This window comes from Leptodactylus fuscus, chromosome 5 (assembly GCF_031893055.1).
Source record: "Leptodactylus fuscus isolate aLepFus1 chromosome 5, aLepFus1.hap2, whole genome shotgun sequence".
Taxonomy (NCBI): Eukaryota; Metazoa; Chordata; class Amphibia; order Anura; family Leptodactylidae; genus Leptodactylus; species Leptodactylus fuscus.
This window is the reverse complement of record NC_134269.1, coordinates 80,853,841-80,871,148: the sequence shown is the minus strand read 5'-3', so window position 1 is coordinate 80,871,148 and position 17,308 is coordinate 80,853,841. Positions and strand designations below refer to the sequence as shown.

The 17,308-nt window shown below is 39.0% G+C and overlaps 1 protein-coding gene across 1 annotated transcript in view; it reads right to left on the bottom strand.

The window, feature by feature from the left end:
* Positions 1–17,308, bottom strand: part of CGNL1 (cingulin like 1) — an 87,501-nt gene that overhangs the window by 20,705 nt on the left and 49,488 nt on the right. Inside the window, exons 9-11 of the mRNA XM_075273489.1 lie at positions 3,259–3,465; positions 2,120–2,224; positions 1,079–1,231 (exon numbers count right to left, since the gene is read on the bottom strand). Of these exons, the coding sequence (XP_075129590.1) occupies positions 1,079–1,231; positions 2,120–2,224; positions 3,259–3,465 (465 nt within the window). The remainder of the gene's footprint in view (positions 1–1,078; positions 1,232–2,119; positions 2,225–3,258; positions 3,466–17,308) is intronic.

Below are 17,308 nucleotides of genomic sequence, written 5' to 3'. Positions count from 1 at the left end.
GTCAGTAGGTTACTTAGTTGATATATTCCATTCCAACATGGCTACATGACTAATAGGTTGGTGGGAAAGGATCTTTGCTTCCAATTGTGCTTACTTTGATATCAATAAGAACTTGCCAAAAATGTTTATGAAGAAGTTGGAGATGGAGCATGGAAAAAGAGAAAATCTGTAAGCTGGCTTACTGACTGCAACAGTTCTATCTTATGATAAATTACCAAGGTGCTGGAAATTATCTCCTTGCAAAGTAGCATTCCTCTGTGTTTAGTACATATCTAAAGACTGTAAACTGACTGTAAACCTATTCTGGCTCCAGGAGAGGTGAATTAAATGTAGGGTCACATCTGAATGAGGATGTCTTGTTATAGTGGATGGGCTTTTATAAGCTTGAACAATCATGTATATGAAGAACCTCCAATTTATATGCATATAACAGATAGCAGCAGTTTACAGAGTGCTGCTGTATTTTTTTTTGTATTTTTCTATCTATATCCAGTTATTTCTATTACAACCCCCATGCAAGTGGGTGCTGGGCAGAATGTGCCCATTTTCCTTTTTGATATTCCCAAAATCAAAGTTTGAAAATATAATATTGCTATATTTGTCGGAAAACCCACAAAGGTCTGGGTTCATTGGACAGCAACAGAATGCTAGATTATTAAACTTCCCAGTTTAAATGGTGGCTAGATAAATACAAAGTGCAGAAATACACAACTACCACTTCTTTTCATCAGAAGTGCTACCTGTTTTTTGTTTTTTTTTACCTTGGTCTTGGTTACCAATACACAATACATTAATGTTGGATGAAACCACCAAATTTATGGGAATGTTCTGACTCTTCCCAACAGATGGTGTCAGTGGAAACAAGGAACAGGTACATTGGATTTGACATAATAGATCTTTTTCCTTGCTAGAGAGAAAATACTGCCAGGCGTGTTTGGGGCAGCATGAAAGAACAGCTACCAAGGAAGACACTTGGGTTAGAACACATAGATTAATTAATTAATTAATGTCAGATTAAAAGAATTGCATTACATATTTTATACAGCAAACACTTTAGCAGTCAATCACAAGCACACACCTCCTTCTGTAATCTCTCGATGGTCTTGTCGAGTTGCCAGCGCTCATTCTCCATCTCATTTTTCAGGTTTCTTAGTTGTTCTTTCTGATTAGATTCATCTTTTAGCCTCTCAGATAGTTGTTGATGTTCATGGCTGATCCTAGTAAGGCTTCTCTGGAATTTACAAACATTTTAGATGAGTATAATAAAGACCTAATAAATCTCCATTCACATGTCAGAATCTGCTGTTGATTTAGAACCAGATACTGCCTGAAAATCAGCACCAGATTCACCCTGATTCTGTCTGCCATGGAATTCAATGGGAGTTAGAGATTGGAGCAGGAAACTGAAAATAAAATAAATGCCCTTCTCAATTTTTCCACGGATCCCATAGCTCGAGACTACCCGCTGTGATATTCCACTGTGAAGAGTCAGGGGCTGGAAAATGAAGAGGAGTCCGTGCTGGATACCCAACTCAAATTCCTCGTCATTTTCTGACATGTGAACGGGGCCTAAGGATCTAAAACTGGTAACACCGATGTTGACATTGTTTATAAATGTGATGTAATATGCCTTTTCTCCTTCTTTACTTTTGTGCTGCTTGAACAAAAGTGATATAGGATTATAATATGAGGATTTGATTGTGTACATGCTATTTTCAAGTATATTTGTTGCCCTGGTTCCAGGAGAGATTTTAATGTTTTCAGTTTTTTTGTTTTATTCTTTAAACCCATTAGTAGTCTGTTGTCAAAATGGTTTCCCAACTGGAAACTCCCTCTAAAGACATCAGAGGTCCTTCAAGGATATCCATAACAAAGCAACCACAAGAAAGAAAATGATAAAATAGATTTTCTATTGTACAATCTGGATGAAATGACTCCACCTGATATGTGCTTAAGGAGTGTGTTCTTTCCTGGGATTAATTGCAGGAAGGCGCTTGGCAAAGCTATGACAATGACAATACTATATGACTACAGTATGTGAATATGTTAAATATGTGACTCAGTATCCTGGCATGTGCTTTTATAGATAAATGCCTTGTACAAATCTAATCCTGTTCACCTTTGTGTCTTCAAGTTGATTTTCCAATCCTCTAGAAAACTCCAGAGCTTCCCTCTCTTGTTCTTTAGCTTCATCCAAAGTTTCAATCAATTGCTGCTTTTCTTTCTGTAATTTACATCAGGAAGTATTTAGGTATTTTGTGTTTAATACGGACAAACACATTACATAACTGAAATAAGTGCACTTCATACATGCCAGAATAGCATGGCTAGTGTGAATAAGAAGTCTTCTACTTCTAAATTAAAAATGTGAAAAAAGAGGCTTCTTTTTTTGTTTACATTTTCATGTTACAGTAAAAGAAAAAAACGTTTCAAAATTACATAAAAATAAGGCTTTATTTTTCACAGGAAAAAAATAAATAGAAAAAAAATTAATTTGAATAACCCGAACAAAAAAAAAAAACATTATAGCCCTCAAAATCTGTCTGGTCCTTAACCATAGAAGATGATCCAGCACCATAATGGTTAAGGACATTAACAGTGTTTGAATAGGGCTTTGGGGGCGTTTACGCTAGAGTGCATACAGAAACCAACTCTGCAAAGTAAACGCCCCTAAAGCCTTTTCATATCAACAGCATATTATAGGGTGGCATTAACACAATGTAACGCGGCATTGATTCTGACACGTAAACTCATGTCAGAATCAGGGCTGCAAAACAGAATCCCATTGACTTCAATAGGTTCAGTTTTGCACGTGTAACACATTGAAATCAATGGGTTAAAAAGCCTCACATCGATTTCAATGTATTACGCGCGCTAAACGGAACCCATTGAAGTCAATGGGATTCTGTTTTGCAGCGCTGATTCTGACACGAGTTTACATGTCAGAATCAACGCCGCGTTACATCATGTGAATGCCCCCTTAAACAACAAAAGTCTCAGGAATGAAGCAGCAGTCAAATATAACAAAGTGCAGTGAGTAGATGTCATCATTTTTGTGTTGGCAGACTCCCTTAAAGTCCAATTATGCTGGACAGCATATGGCTGCCTGACTTATACCTCATGCTTACCAACATAATTATGTGGCTATTTAGAACCAAATGAGGTTACCATACTGGCCATATCCCTAACCCACGTCAATCCCTAAAATACAGCCTAAATGTTGTTCTCACTAACCTTCTATCTTATAGGATTACTTACCTCTGTTTTCCTAAGCCTCTCTTTAACCCTGTCATTGTCTTCAATCAGTTCATTGATTTTCTGATTAAGTTCGGTTATTTTGAACTCTCGTTGTTGTATCTTCTGTTTCAGTTCTTCATTTTCCTGCAGCAAACTTTTTGCTTTGTTTTCATATGCTATTTTCAAGTCATCTGCTTCATACTTCTGGCTAGAAAGGTCACGTGTATTCTTTGGGAATAAAGAAAGCAAATACATAAATATTTCCAGTTAAAAAGCAAATAAACCCTCCCCCCACTTAGCAGATTAATAAATCAGTAAGTAGTTGGATTTTCTAACCCTCTATAGAGCAATTCTAGTCACAACTTGAAACATTTTTGCTAAAATATAATAAGCGCAATTGTAGAAATTTAAATGATTATTCTAAGACTACATTCACAGTATCGATATTAATGTCCATTACTGTCATACATCATAGGAGACCCTCAGTGTATGTCTATTCCTCCAGTCTTCCGTCATGTTGGTTTACTTTAATAAAAAAAAAAAATCCTACATACAGGATTTTCTCTTCCATCAGAAAAGTAAAACACATGACGGAAGAAAGATTCCATCAACTTGGGGTTTTTTTGTTTGTTTTTTTACATGGGGTGAATGCAGATTGACACCCGATGGAGGGAGCTCTCTCTGCATCTGTTACTTAATGGCCGCTGCTCTCTCAAGCCCTTATTCTTGTTTCCTCATGAATAATATGGTTCATCAGCACATTCAACAAGAAAGAATTTTTATCGTCATTTCTAAAGTTCTCACATAGCGATGTTACTATCAGGAAGTATGTATATTTTTTTTCCTTCCAAGAAGAAACCATAGCTGCATTAGTGTTCAATACAAATAATGGCGAGCTAGTGATTTCTTTATGAACACAGGAATTTCTTTTCTACCGATAGGACAGAAGTGGATTACAGTGCTGTAATTCACATAAAGGGAGTCTGTCAGCAGTAAATTGGTTATCAAGGCAGGGTTCACACCAGTGCTTGAGATACCTTTGGGGTTTCCATCTCCAAACCCACTTAAATAATGGGGGAGAAAAGTCAAGCAGTGCTTTTCTTTCTGCATTTTTCACCCTATTCAGGTGGAAATTAAGTGGACCCCATTATAGTCTATGGGGTCTGTGGGTAACCGCTTTTTATAAATGGATTAGGTTTCCAATCGGGGAGTCCCCAAGTGGACCTTCGAAACAGAAACCAGAACGCAAGTGTAAACCTAGCGTAACCTATTCACAGGACCTTGTAGAAGTGGTTCTACAGTTTCCAAATATTTTTCAACTTTGGAACTCCATTTTCATGTAAATTTTACAGGGACTTATAACTAGGGAAGTAAACCCCAGCACAACCACTGGGGCTCAAATTGACTTCTGCTATTGAGGTCCCCTTTCTTTGGTGTACGTCTCTTCCTGGCATGCTAGTAAACGATTTTAGGTGAAGGTAAAATAATAGGGGTGATGTTCATTCTTACCCTATTTTGTCTCAAATAATCTTTATGTTTTTTGCAAGTTTGCTTTCCTTTGCATCCCTTGCACACTTTTTTTTTTTTTTTTTTTAACTACATTGTACAATGGAAGATCGCTTACTATAGAAGGAGGATCATGAAATATCCAATCTCTGTTTCTGTTTGGTATACTCATTTAATAAAAAGTAAAATAAACAAAAAAACTATATACACAAACACAAAGTAAATTCCATCTACTAACATTAGTGCTGATCACAATCTACAGTATATGAAAAAGACTCAGGTTCAAGAATATCCTATAGGAAACGTCTTACATTTACCCTCCTCTTTCATTAACAAAACAACAAAAGTTGCTGCTGGTATGCTACAGCGTTGTGTCAGCAGAAAATAAGAATAATAGGGTAAACAAATAAGGAAACAATGAAAAAGCTTCCTCTAATGCTTGACCTGTTTCAAATGTGTTCAGGACGAGCATTAGACAAAGAATAGGAAGAGGGCCAAGACAGGGTTATTAGGAGGTACAAGAGAGTGCTTATAGTGAGATCTTGCTAGTCAGCATTACTGGTTGGTATGGGAATTACTGGATTGCATATAAACAACCGTACGTGGGCCCCACAAAGGCCTTTAAAGGATGTTGCAGATACACTTTTTTCCATTGCAAGCATTTATTAAAGGAGAATTTACTGAATGAGTAAAGCAAACCAAAGAAGACAACTGTTTAACACATTTTACCAGCCATACAGTACAGGTGGAGAGCATACAGAGGTAACTGGAAGGGCAGAGGTTTTAAAGTGCGTATTAGTTTTTAAGATGTACCACACGGTAAAAATAGATCAGAACTTGTATTCTCTGCTGTATGTGAAAGCTTAATAAAAAAAAACAAATAAAACAACAACTTTGGACTTAAAACATGAGGTCAGGTAAGCACATGTGGAAATACATCATCTAATTGTAATTCCTGCACACGCTGCCACTACAGGAAAACAGTTTGTACGAAACCTAAAACTGAGTCAGGACAAGAAGTTGTACACGCCTATTACAGACTCCTTCCCTAAGATGAAGTAACTTTTCCTTAAAATATCTTGAGTCATTTCACTAAAACAAGGTATGATCACAAGATATGTCTTAACTTGCTGATCATGGGGGTCAGACTGTTGGGTCTCCCACCCATCCTGAGAACGAGTCCAGTATCTTCATTGTTAGTGGAGCAGTAAGTCATGCAAGCATATGGTTGCTCCATTCATTAACTAATGGTTTAAGAGTGATAGAAAGCTCTACTTTAAGATGCTTTGGTGGAACAACCCCTGTAACTCCTTCAGATGAGCACTGCAAGATTTTCTTCATAAACACCATCAACAGTTGGCAATATATGACTCCTGCCAAGACCCCCCATTGACCTCAAGAATGGTGGCCCCAAACCACTGTTCCAGATATTGCTGAGTACTATACTCATCTACCAGTGTGTGTCCTATAGGCTCTGAATATAGCAGCCGGTATGCATGTATGACCACTATTTCATACAAACGTTCTCAGAACAGTGACTTTGGACTCCCATTATAGTGATCAGTGGGGGACCCATTGATCATACATTTATCATATAGCATATGGATAGCTGATAAAGTGGTTAGTTCATGAAAACCATTTGAGAAACTGACACTTTTTTCATATACGTCTGCTCATTTTTACATTAAACATTGAAGGAAAAATTAAAGTTAATTTAGTTCAGAAATGTATATCCTATCAGTAAAGTCATTTAGAATGGTGGGCAATATGAACTCTTTAAATTGCTATAATGGTCTTATTAGAGCAAAAGTTCAATCCATGCTCAAAAGATATGGGTATGGATTGAATGGCGCAACAACTACTTTGAAAATAATATTTTTGGAAGGTGACAATCCACCAAGTCCAGCCAGTGTAAGGAGTCTTCTTGAGTAAAGTATGCAAATTAGCTCTCCAGACAGAAGACAACACAAAATCTCTTAAAGGGATCCTATCAAAACTCAATTTTTTGTCCCTAGCACGTAGGAATAGCCTTAAGAAAGGCTATTCTTCTCCTACCTTTAGATGTCTTCTCCGCGCCGCCGTTCGGTATAAATCCCGGTTTTCGTTGGTATGCAAATGAGTTCTCTTGTAGCACTGGGGGCGGACCCCAGCGCTCAAACAACACTGGAGCTGTCCCAAATGCTGCGAGAGAACTCTCCAGCACCGCCTCCATCTTCTTCTGGAACGGGCTCTCTTCGCATCTTCTTCCGGCAGTGGCTTCAAACTTCTTTGGCCCCCGGGCAGCCGACTTCGCATGCCTGCCGGCTGCAAGAAAATGGCCGCTTACAATACCGTGTAAGCGGCCATTTTCTTGTGGCCAGCAGGCATGCGCAGTCGGCTTTGCCCTAGGCCCGAGGCCTAGAAGTTTGAAGCCACCGCCGGAAGAAGATGCGTAAAGAGGACATTCCTGAAGAAGATGGAGGTGGTGCTGGAGAGTTCTCTTGCAGCATTGGGGACGCCCCCAGTGCTATTTGAGCACTGGGGCCCACCCCCAGTGCTGCGAGATAACTCATTTGCAACCGGGATTTCTACCGAACAGCGGCGCGGAGAAGACATCTAAAGGTAGGAGAAGAATAGCCTTTCTTAAAGGGGTATTCCCACGTCACATACTCACCAGTATTCACTGCTGTAAAATCTTCTTTCTTCCTGGTATCTTGCATCATTTGGTGGCTGGGGTTTCACATGCAACCTGCCGTTTAGCTCCGCCCCAAAATTAGTGTGTAGCTCTGCCCACCCATATTGGACTATGAAGTACAGGCAGCAGCAACTCCATTCTGCGTTACATACAGAGACTGCCTGTCTCTGCCATAATGAACACAATTGAATTAGCTAGCCTGATAACTAGGAGAACAGAAGAAATGAAAGCAGCTCCTCTCCCCTTTCTGAAAGCAGGAAGCTAGGTCACGTGGTGTAGACACAGGAATAGCTAGATACACAGGCTCGCTCCCCCTGCACTTAGCTCCTCCTCCCTCCCCCCTGAGAGCAGCAGATGCATCACTTGACTTTTGAGCAGATAAGTCAAGGGCTGTGTCCACAATGAATTGAAAAAAGTAAGACAGTGGACAAACAAAGCAGTTTTGCTGAAGCAGTGTATTGAGGAAAAGTCTTACATCCACATTAACAAGCAGAATAGATAGGATCCTTGTGATGGGACAACCCCTTTAAGGCTATTCTTCAGTGTTAGGGACAAAAAATTGAAGGCAATTCCAATATAAGCCTTTATGGCTCTATCTCAAGACACTATGATAGGTAGAGACAATCATTTAGGTTCAGCAATGCACATGAATTCCCCATCCTAACAAAGCATTTCGTTCATCCACAGGGTAGTATCAACCGGGTAATCGATCAGCCATAACAAAGAAATATGCTGAAAGGTTTATTACACAGTGAAACAACAAACATGTGGTCAAACATAACCAGAATACCATGAAGTTAAAGAAATATGTGAGTAATGTAAACCAGCCAGGGCACTAATCCTCAGAACAGGTCACTTGACTTGTTGAGAGTTTAGCAGCAGTATGTCTACACTGCAGAAATATACTGGAAGTGCACCTCATAGGAAACGTCATAACAGCCAGGCCACCCACCTCTGTGCCAAGTGTCTGCTCAGTCTCTTCATGAACAAGGAGCTCTTTTATTTAAATACATTATTTACAGATATTATACCACGTACGTAAAGAATACTGTAAATTGTTTGCTTTCAGCTTTAAGTTTTGACATTGTTTCTTCTCACGCTATACATAACAGTTACCAACTTCATTTTCTGCACAAACATATTTTCCTACACACAGTAGACTTTACTAACAGGCTTACCATGGAAAAAAACAAGATCATTTGGTGAGCAGTATGCTTAGGGGTTTTTTTTAAAAAAAAAAAAAAACTTTATGCATGGAATAGTATAGTCTAATCTTACCTCCCAAACAAAATGTATGCCTATGTATACAAATCCAACAAGAGTGGGCTTTTGACATGTCAGGCAAATGGGGGCCTATGGATACAGTCGGCATATACTCTGGTAACTTTCACGTAGCATGAGCTAATCATATGGCTAAAACATAATGTGAATAGGCCCTTAGGCTCTGTCATCAAAGGCATATGTGAGAAAGATTTCAGAAACTTTACATCTAGTATCATTCAAACCCTCAACACCTCCTGCCGCCTCCAACTCAAAAACATCCATCGAATCGGCTCCTTCCTCACCCCAGAAACTACTAAGACACTCGTCCATGCCCTCAGAATCTCCCGCTTAGACTACTGCAACACCCTCCTCCATGGACTCCCAGCAAACACCCTCACCCCCATCCAGTCCACCTTAAACTGTGCTGCCCGCTTAATTCGCCTCGCTCCCCATTCTTCATCAGCTGCGCCCCTCTGCAAATCCTTTCACTGGCTACCGATTGCCCAGCGAATTGATTTCAAGTTACTAACGCAAACATACAAATCGATCTACAATCTGTCCCCTCCATATATCTCCAACCTAATCTCCTGCTACCTGCCCACACGTAACCTCAGATCGTCCAAAGACCTCCTACTCCGCACTACTCCCATCTGCTCCTCATACAACAGTCTCCAAGATTTCTTCCGTGTATCCCCCATACTCTGGAACTCCTTACCAAGACACATAAGACTGACCCCCACAATCACAGGCTTCAAGAAGGCCCTGAAGACTCACCTATTCAGGAAGGCCTACAACCTCCAATAACGCTACTGTCACCACATCACCATCTGTAATGTACAGCCTCTCCCCTCACCTTCTGTCTCTATCCCTCATAGATTGTGAGCCCTTGCAGGGCAGGGCCCTGTACCCCACTGTGCCAGGGTCAGTTAGTATTATATCTGATTGTATATTTTGTGTACTGTATGTAAACCCTCAAATGTAAAGCACCATGAAATTAATGGTGCTATATATAATAATAATTAATAATAAATAATCTAGTATAATGCTCCACAAAGCTTGGTTGTCTTGGCAATCCAATAAATAAAAGAATAGAATAGCAGTCTCCATGTTTTTGACAGAAGGTACTAAGGACAAGACCCCCATCCTTGTGTTTGGTGGTGGTCCCAGTTCTCCCATCCCCTATCCTGTGCATGGTCATTAAATATCTTCTGAAGAATTTCAACCTGCTAGGCGAATCTTCTATTGCACTAGACATGGAAGTCCAAGTTTTGAAATATTACTACAGGGCATAAGTTGGATTCCTTCTCCCCAAAACTCTGGAATAGAAATTGCCATTGTAATAAGTAAATTACTGTCTAGACTAAAAAAAAAAAAAAAAAAAAAAACTTAACACATGGTTGGTGACAATATAAACAATCTACCTCCCTGTAAAATAAAAAAAAAATGGTGAAAAGTAACCAGAGAGAAAAGGAAAATTAAGCCATCTGTGTATAGTAAGCTGACACGGTCTGAAAACCAGTCCAGTATCCAACTCCTAGTCCTATTGTTTGAAGGGTGACTTCACCTTAAAAGAGATGTCCAGTGTCATCATCTAAAGGTTGTCTATATAATGAAAAATTAGATAATTTTCTAATATATTTTCTTCACTTCCTCTTGTTTTTCTAGATCTACGCATGCTGTTGTTCTTTGGTTCCATTGGATGAACATCAGTCAAGAATTAATGCAGAGAAAACTGTATAAGTGTTCATTACACAAATAACGTTTATTTGCAAAAACTGGACATGCCCTTTAAAAAGTACTTTTTACCACCTCCATCAACTTCCATTGATTAGCATCTGTTAATAGGTTCTGCACCGCCAATACCAGATTTTTTCTCTAGCCTGCAACGTTCCCAAGCAATCAGTGATTTTAGTTAGTTTTGGTACCTCATATACTATTCAGGCTCTTTACGGTCAGATAAGCAGCGACAGGCAGGAGCAGACAGGGGGCGTGATTCTGAATTCTTATCAGAGGCAGCCAATGTCAGAGCTCAGAATCACACTCCTTGTCTGCTCCTGCCTGACATCACCCTCCTGACAGTACATTGCCTAAATAACATATCAGGCACCAAAACTAACAGCACTTATTGCTCAGGAACAGTGGGGGATAGAGAGAAAACTGTGCTGGAATCACTTGAGCAGCACTTATTCAATGATGGGCTAGACTTGACAGAGATATCACCTAAGGCTCATAGCGAAAAAGCACTACACAAAAATCCAGGGTGGAAATGCATTGTGGTTTTTCCCAATGCTATATGGAAAACACCAGCATTTCTATATAGGTATAATTGACATGCTACAATTTACAAAAATGCAATGGTTTTTGAAATTGCAGAATTTCCAAAGGATAATTTTTCTGCAATGTGTGGATGGGATTAGCCAGAATCCCATTATTTTGAAGGTACTGTAAAATGCCGTGGTTTTTGCCACAGAGTTCCATCTTGGTAAAATTGTAGCATTTACATTATGTGGGGCCCTAACCTCAAATAGGAATTCCACATCAAAATAAGCAAAATGATCCATATGTGACCATGACTGCCTTTGTTCTCTTAGCCTACACAGATTTTACTTGTTAATACAAGAAGTCTTTGTTCCCGCACTACTCTTGACTGTACGTAGGGATAGGATGCTGAATCCATTGCCAGTCATATTGAATGTGATTGAAACCTCCCATTAATCACCCAGTCACCTAACCTTCTCCAGTCTCTATGCTCTGCTTTCTTTCCCTGGCAGTACATACAAAAGTTTATCTCTTGGGCCTTTTGTCCCCATGTTAAAACTCGGTTCAGAAAACTGGTTCTCTGCACATAAGCCCACATTATGGTATATTACCTTTATAAAGTATCTACAATACAATAGCTCCATGACACTTAGACACTGCCAAAATTAGAATTACTTATATACATAAACTAAAATTGACAAAACTGTGTCCAAGTCTCATTCATGGGGGACAAATTGATGAAAAGCCATTCATTTGTATGTAGAGTCAGGAAGATTATTGTTCATCTTCACTAAGCAGAAGCAGAAAATGACTTGTGTTAAATATGCTAATGATTAAGACAAAGCAATTATTCAGCAATTACGGCCTCAATCTACAATAAATGGAGTCCTATTAATAGACATACAAAAATACAAGGTAGAAACAAAATGAATGTTAACTTTGCAGAAGCCCAGCACCCCCACCCGCCTGGGACCATTCATACAAAAAAGGAGAACCTTCAGTAGAATGACTGGCTCATTTGTAAAATACATAGAAGATATGTAATGAGCCGCTTCTGCTTTTCTGTGACATTACTATGTTACTCATTAGTAGGTGCTGGCTGCTCTTTGTTAGTAAGAGACAAGCGTCTGTAGGAAGAGAGAGGTTGGGAAAAAGCATTATTTTCTGGTCTAGTTCCCCTCTAAGCAACTTTCACACACAGCTAGACAACTGCATGATTTTTCCAAATCTTAAAGCATAAAGCAAAATTAAAGAAAATCTGTGATTTAGATATTTCTCAGAGATACACCAAACACCACTAGATATTGCCAAACTCAAAACATCTATGGATGTCTACAGTATCACTTAGTGCAGTGCGTGAAACTTTGGTGGAAAGATGGCAGCATATCTTTCTGCAGTTCCTTAGGACATGAACCAGGAAGCCTTTAGCCTTCTGCTACTTCATTGAGACAGCTGCTAGTGATGTCTTAGGCTCAGGGCAGGCCTCTCCTCCAAAGATAAATGGAGGAGAACTGCAGAGATGTCTGCAGTAATAGGGTTGGGTAAGCTGTACTGTGTTTTCTTTTTTACCTTAAATGGCGCAACTACATTAAGAAGCCACTTTTAAGGCACTAAAAAGCATGTGGGAGCCACCGGGGAGCATGATACCATGTGGGGCACTAACAAAGCATGGTGAATTCTGATGTATCCTGGGTTAGGGTGGTTGGTTGGAAAGTATAGAAGATAGATTTCGGTGTGTATTCACATAAAACTGCATCAAAACTGCATAGAAAAAAAATTCATGTAGTTTTGATGCCGTTTCTGGTGAACTTTTCTAATTTTACAAGTGAAACTGTTTTATTAACCGTAACATTTATCAGCCGTAAAAACTGCTGTAGAAATCACAATAATCAAATATTTTAGTTGTGTCCTGAAGAAATTTTTTTTCCAGGAGTGTCCCAAGTCTGAAAAGGTTGGGTAACACTGGCTTAATTTACAGGAAAAAGTATAATTAGAAATAAATATTAAAAGCTATAAACAAATAAAGATTATATATATATATATATATATATATATATATATATATATATATACACTCACCGGCCACTTTATTAGGTACACCTGTCCAACTGCTCGTTAACACTTAATTTCTAATCAGCCAATCACATGGCGGCAACTCAGTGCATTTAGGCATGTAGACATGGTCAAGACAATCTCCTGCAGTTCAAACCGAGCATCAGTATGGGGAAGAAAGGTGATTTGAGTGCCTTTGAACGTGGCATGGTTGTTGGTGCCAGAAGGGCTGGTCTGAGTATTTCAGAAACTGCTGATCTACTGGGATTTTCACGCACAACCATCTCTAGGGTTTACAGAGAATGGTCCGAAAAAGAAAAAACATCCAGTGAGCGGCAGTTCTGTGGGCGGAAATGCGTTGTTGATGCCAGAGGTCAGAGGAGAATGGCCAGACTGGTTCGAGCTGATAGAAAGGCAACAGTGACTCAAATAGCCACCCGTAACAACCAAGGTAGCCAGAAGAGCATCTCTGAACGCACAGTACGTCGAACTTTGAGGCAGATGGGCTACAGCAGCAGAAGACCACACCGGGTGCCACTCCTTTCAGCTAAGAACAGGAAACTGAGGCTACAATTTGCACAAGCTCATCGAAATTGGACAATTGAAGATTGGAAAAACGTTGCCTGGTCTGACGAGTCTCGATTTCTGCTGCGACATTCGGATGGTAGGGTCAGAATTTGGCGTCAACAACATGAAAGCATGGATCCATCCTGCCTTGTATCAACGGTTCAGACTGGTGGTGGTGGTGTCATGGTGTGGGGAATATTTTCTTGGCACTCTTTGGGCCCCTTGGTACCAATTGAGCATCGTTGCAACGCCAAAGCCTACCTGAGTATTGTTGCTGACCATGTCCATCCCTTTATGACCACAATGTACCCAACATCTGATGGCTACTTTCAGCAGGATAATGCGCCATGTCATAAAGCTGGAATCATCTCAGACTGGTTTCTTGAACATGACAATGAGTTCACTGTACTCCAATGGCCTCCACAGTCACCAGATCTCAATCCAATAGAGCATCTTTGGGATGTGGTGGAACGGGAGATTCGCATCATGGATGTGCAGCCGACAAATCTGCGGCAACTGTGTGATGCCATCATGTCAATATGGACCAAAATCTCTGAGGAATGCTTCCAGCACCTTGTTGAATCTATGCCACGAAGAATTGAGGCAGTTCTGAAGGCAAAAGGGGGTCCAACCCATTACTAGCATGGTGTACCTAATAAAGTGGCCGGTGAGTGTGTATATATAAGATTATTCAGTACAGAACATGAACTAAAAATGTGGTGTAAATAGGAGGGGGTACATCAGTTGGTGCCAGATCCATCTGTCTAAATAGCAAAAGGCATAGGCACTCTGGCAGAGATTTATCATGCCTAATCTTTATGAGGGACTATGTACACCTTGCACTTCATATATCTGCCCCATAGTTCTTAAGTGAGGGATGCCTGGCAGAAACTGATGTATTCACTTCCAAAAAGCCTGGAGAATTAAAAAAATTTGAATAGAAAATTGCAGTAATAAAAAATTGATTACCTTTAAATTTGTGAAAATACATAGACAACCAGCAACAAAGTTTAAGCCAATGCTCATAGCTGATATATACAGTACCGTGATATAAAGTACTTATGCAACCTTCAAGTCTAAACTACAATATATACCAGAATATACTGCAGATGAAATGGCCTTTAAAATAAAACATATTTTAGATCAAACTAATATTGAGCACTAATTATTTTCTATAAAATGGACAAGTCTGTATCCTCAACAAGCAAACCCATTTCATGGCAGAATGTCTGAAAACCTATCAAAGTGACAGCATCACATAAAGATATTAGCTATACCATGAGTAGGTGATGACAGTAACATTCAAGACCAATGAGATTGGTTGCAGCTTCTGTATAAAATTACTGCCATCCTAAACAGTAAATTTGCCAGTCCTGGTCACATAGGTCACTCCTCCGCAGTGTAACTGGGCTTCTCTATCGCTGACTCAGCTAAAATAAAATAATTCTATTTAATTAGCCATCATCCATCAGAGGCACCACTAATCCCTTACCAGATACAACAAGCCAATAGTGAAGAATGAATGCACTCTAAGCCCCTTTCTCAAGCAGATAATCAGTGCTGGGTTGCTGACATGGTTCCATTTCTTAGAAAGTTTAGAATGTGGTCTCATTCCTGGGAATTATCAGGTCAAGACCAGAAAGCCTTGAACAGAGGGTTGAAAAGATTAGTTCATTAGACTTCAGAGTTACACAATGTTCTTTTTACTAAATCGAAAGCCAACATTTAGATTAAAGTCACTATAGTCAAAAGAGACTAACCGAGATAATTGGAGAATTGTAAAGTCAACAGCAACAGCGTAAAACGCAATTCAATAAATGTAGAAATAATGAAGTATATGAATGAAGTTACATTGTAAAATGGGAAGGATTCCTATAGCCGGGATTACACGTTCTCAGTTGTGAAGTGGCATATTTGTTAGTAGGGCAATCCTTTGAGGGGTAACAATATAGGATTTCTAACCATCCACAAAGGTCCAGTTGTTTGCATATGTCTACTGCATTACTATGCTCTACACTTCGGGTCCATACTTGTGGAGGACCAAGTGTGACTTCTAGCAAAGAAGGAGCCCAGACATACAGCCTAAATACACACTCTCATCAGGGTTGCCAACTGCCTTTTTAACATATTTTTAGATCATTTTTGGCGATGAAGTTTTTCATTTTCCATGTTATTATATAAAGTTAAAAAAATCCTAAAAATCTTGTGGTTCCAATCTTGCACATAGCCTAAAGTAACACCACTGAGTGACAAAAGAAAAAAACCAATCTGTATCAAAAGACCCTTATCTACCACCAACTGGAGAGTATCAGACGGTAGCCATTATGGTTCGGACGCTTCAGTATGCGCAGCAATAGATAGTTGAGACTTAGTCATAGACAAGGATGGTAAAAGAAAAAAAAATGTGCAGGATCGCATCGCCATAGAGACTCAGATTATACCGCAAAAGACAAAGAAGAGGAGTGCACACACACACACACCCGCTTATATATTACTACAATCGATGTATAGGAATCACTAGGAAATGACCACAATGGAGGTAGAAAGGGAAATAAGCAGGGCTCTACATGTGGAAAAGTTATACCACACTGGTCTCTTCCATAAAGTGTTATATTTAAGACCAATAAGATTGTACTATATAATTAGGTTCATCTTCCCAGTCACAGATGGATTCTAATAATATAGCAGTGGAACGATTTCAAACATGTTATTAATTCAGTAGAAGAGAGAAAATTACAATTTGCCATAATCACTGGAAATGAATAATTACTGACATCTTTTGCCGCCATAGGACTAATATTTAGATACTGCTTCATATGATTGACTTTAGAACTAATGAGTATTCTAGGTGAAAATGACATATCAAAAATACAGAGTTGCATATGAAAAACTGTTAAAGAAATGAAGCAAACGTAAAGCCCTCATTCAAAAATTGTGGATTTATACAATCCAGTTTCTCAATCCACCATGCCTCTTTTCACAAGTTGTTGTTTTGTTTTTTTTTAATTTTATTAAGATTGCCCTTTCTCAGGCCTAATTTAATTTGGCAGATACCCCAAAACGTAAGTGTTTCTTCATTTCCATTATGGACAAACCATATATGTTGCAATAACAGCATTTCAACCTAATTATAAATACTGACATGCTTGGAAATATGCCTTCATAATTGTTGAATACTTTTGCCCACATAGGTTTTAGGACATGTACACTGGGCAGCAAAGATTTGCCATTAGATGGTAAAGAATACAAAATTTGCCATCTCATCACACGCTGTACATGTGGTGTGATCTATGCTGTCCAATGTTAATATCCTAAAATCTATGTGGGCAAAACTATTCAATAATTAAGAAGGCGTATTTCCCAACATGTTAGCAGCATTCATAATCAGGTTGGTACGCCATTATGACGACACATATGGTTTGTCCATAATATGAATGCAGAAACACAATTTTTTTGGGGGGGATCTACCAAATGAAATTAGACCCAAGAAAGGGTCATCTTAAAGGGTTTGTCTGGGGAAAAAAAAATGGTATATTTTAAATAGGCCAGGGAAGGTGATGAAGAAAAAAAAAAAAAAATCATACTCAACTAAGAAAGGCAAGTAGATTTTTTTTTTTTACCTGGACAATCTTTAATATAAAAAAATTGATGTAAAAATAGGCATGGTGGATTGCGAAACCGGATAGTTTAAGCCTACAAAGTTTGAATGAGGACTTAACATTTGCTGCATTTCTTTAAAATTTCTCATAG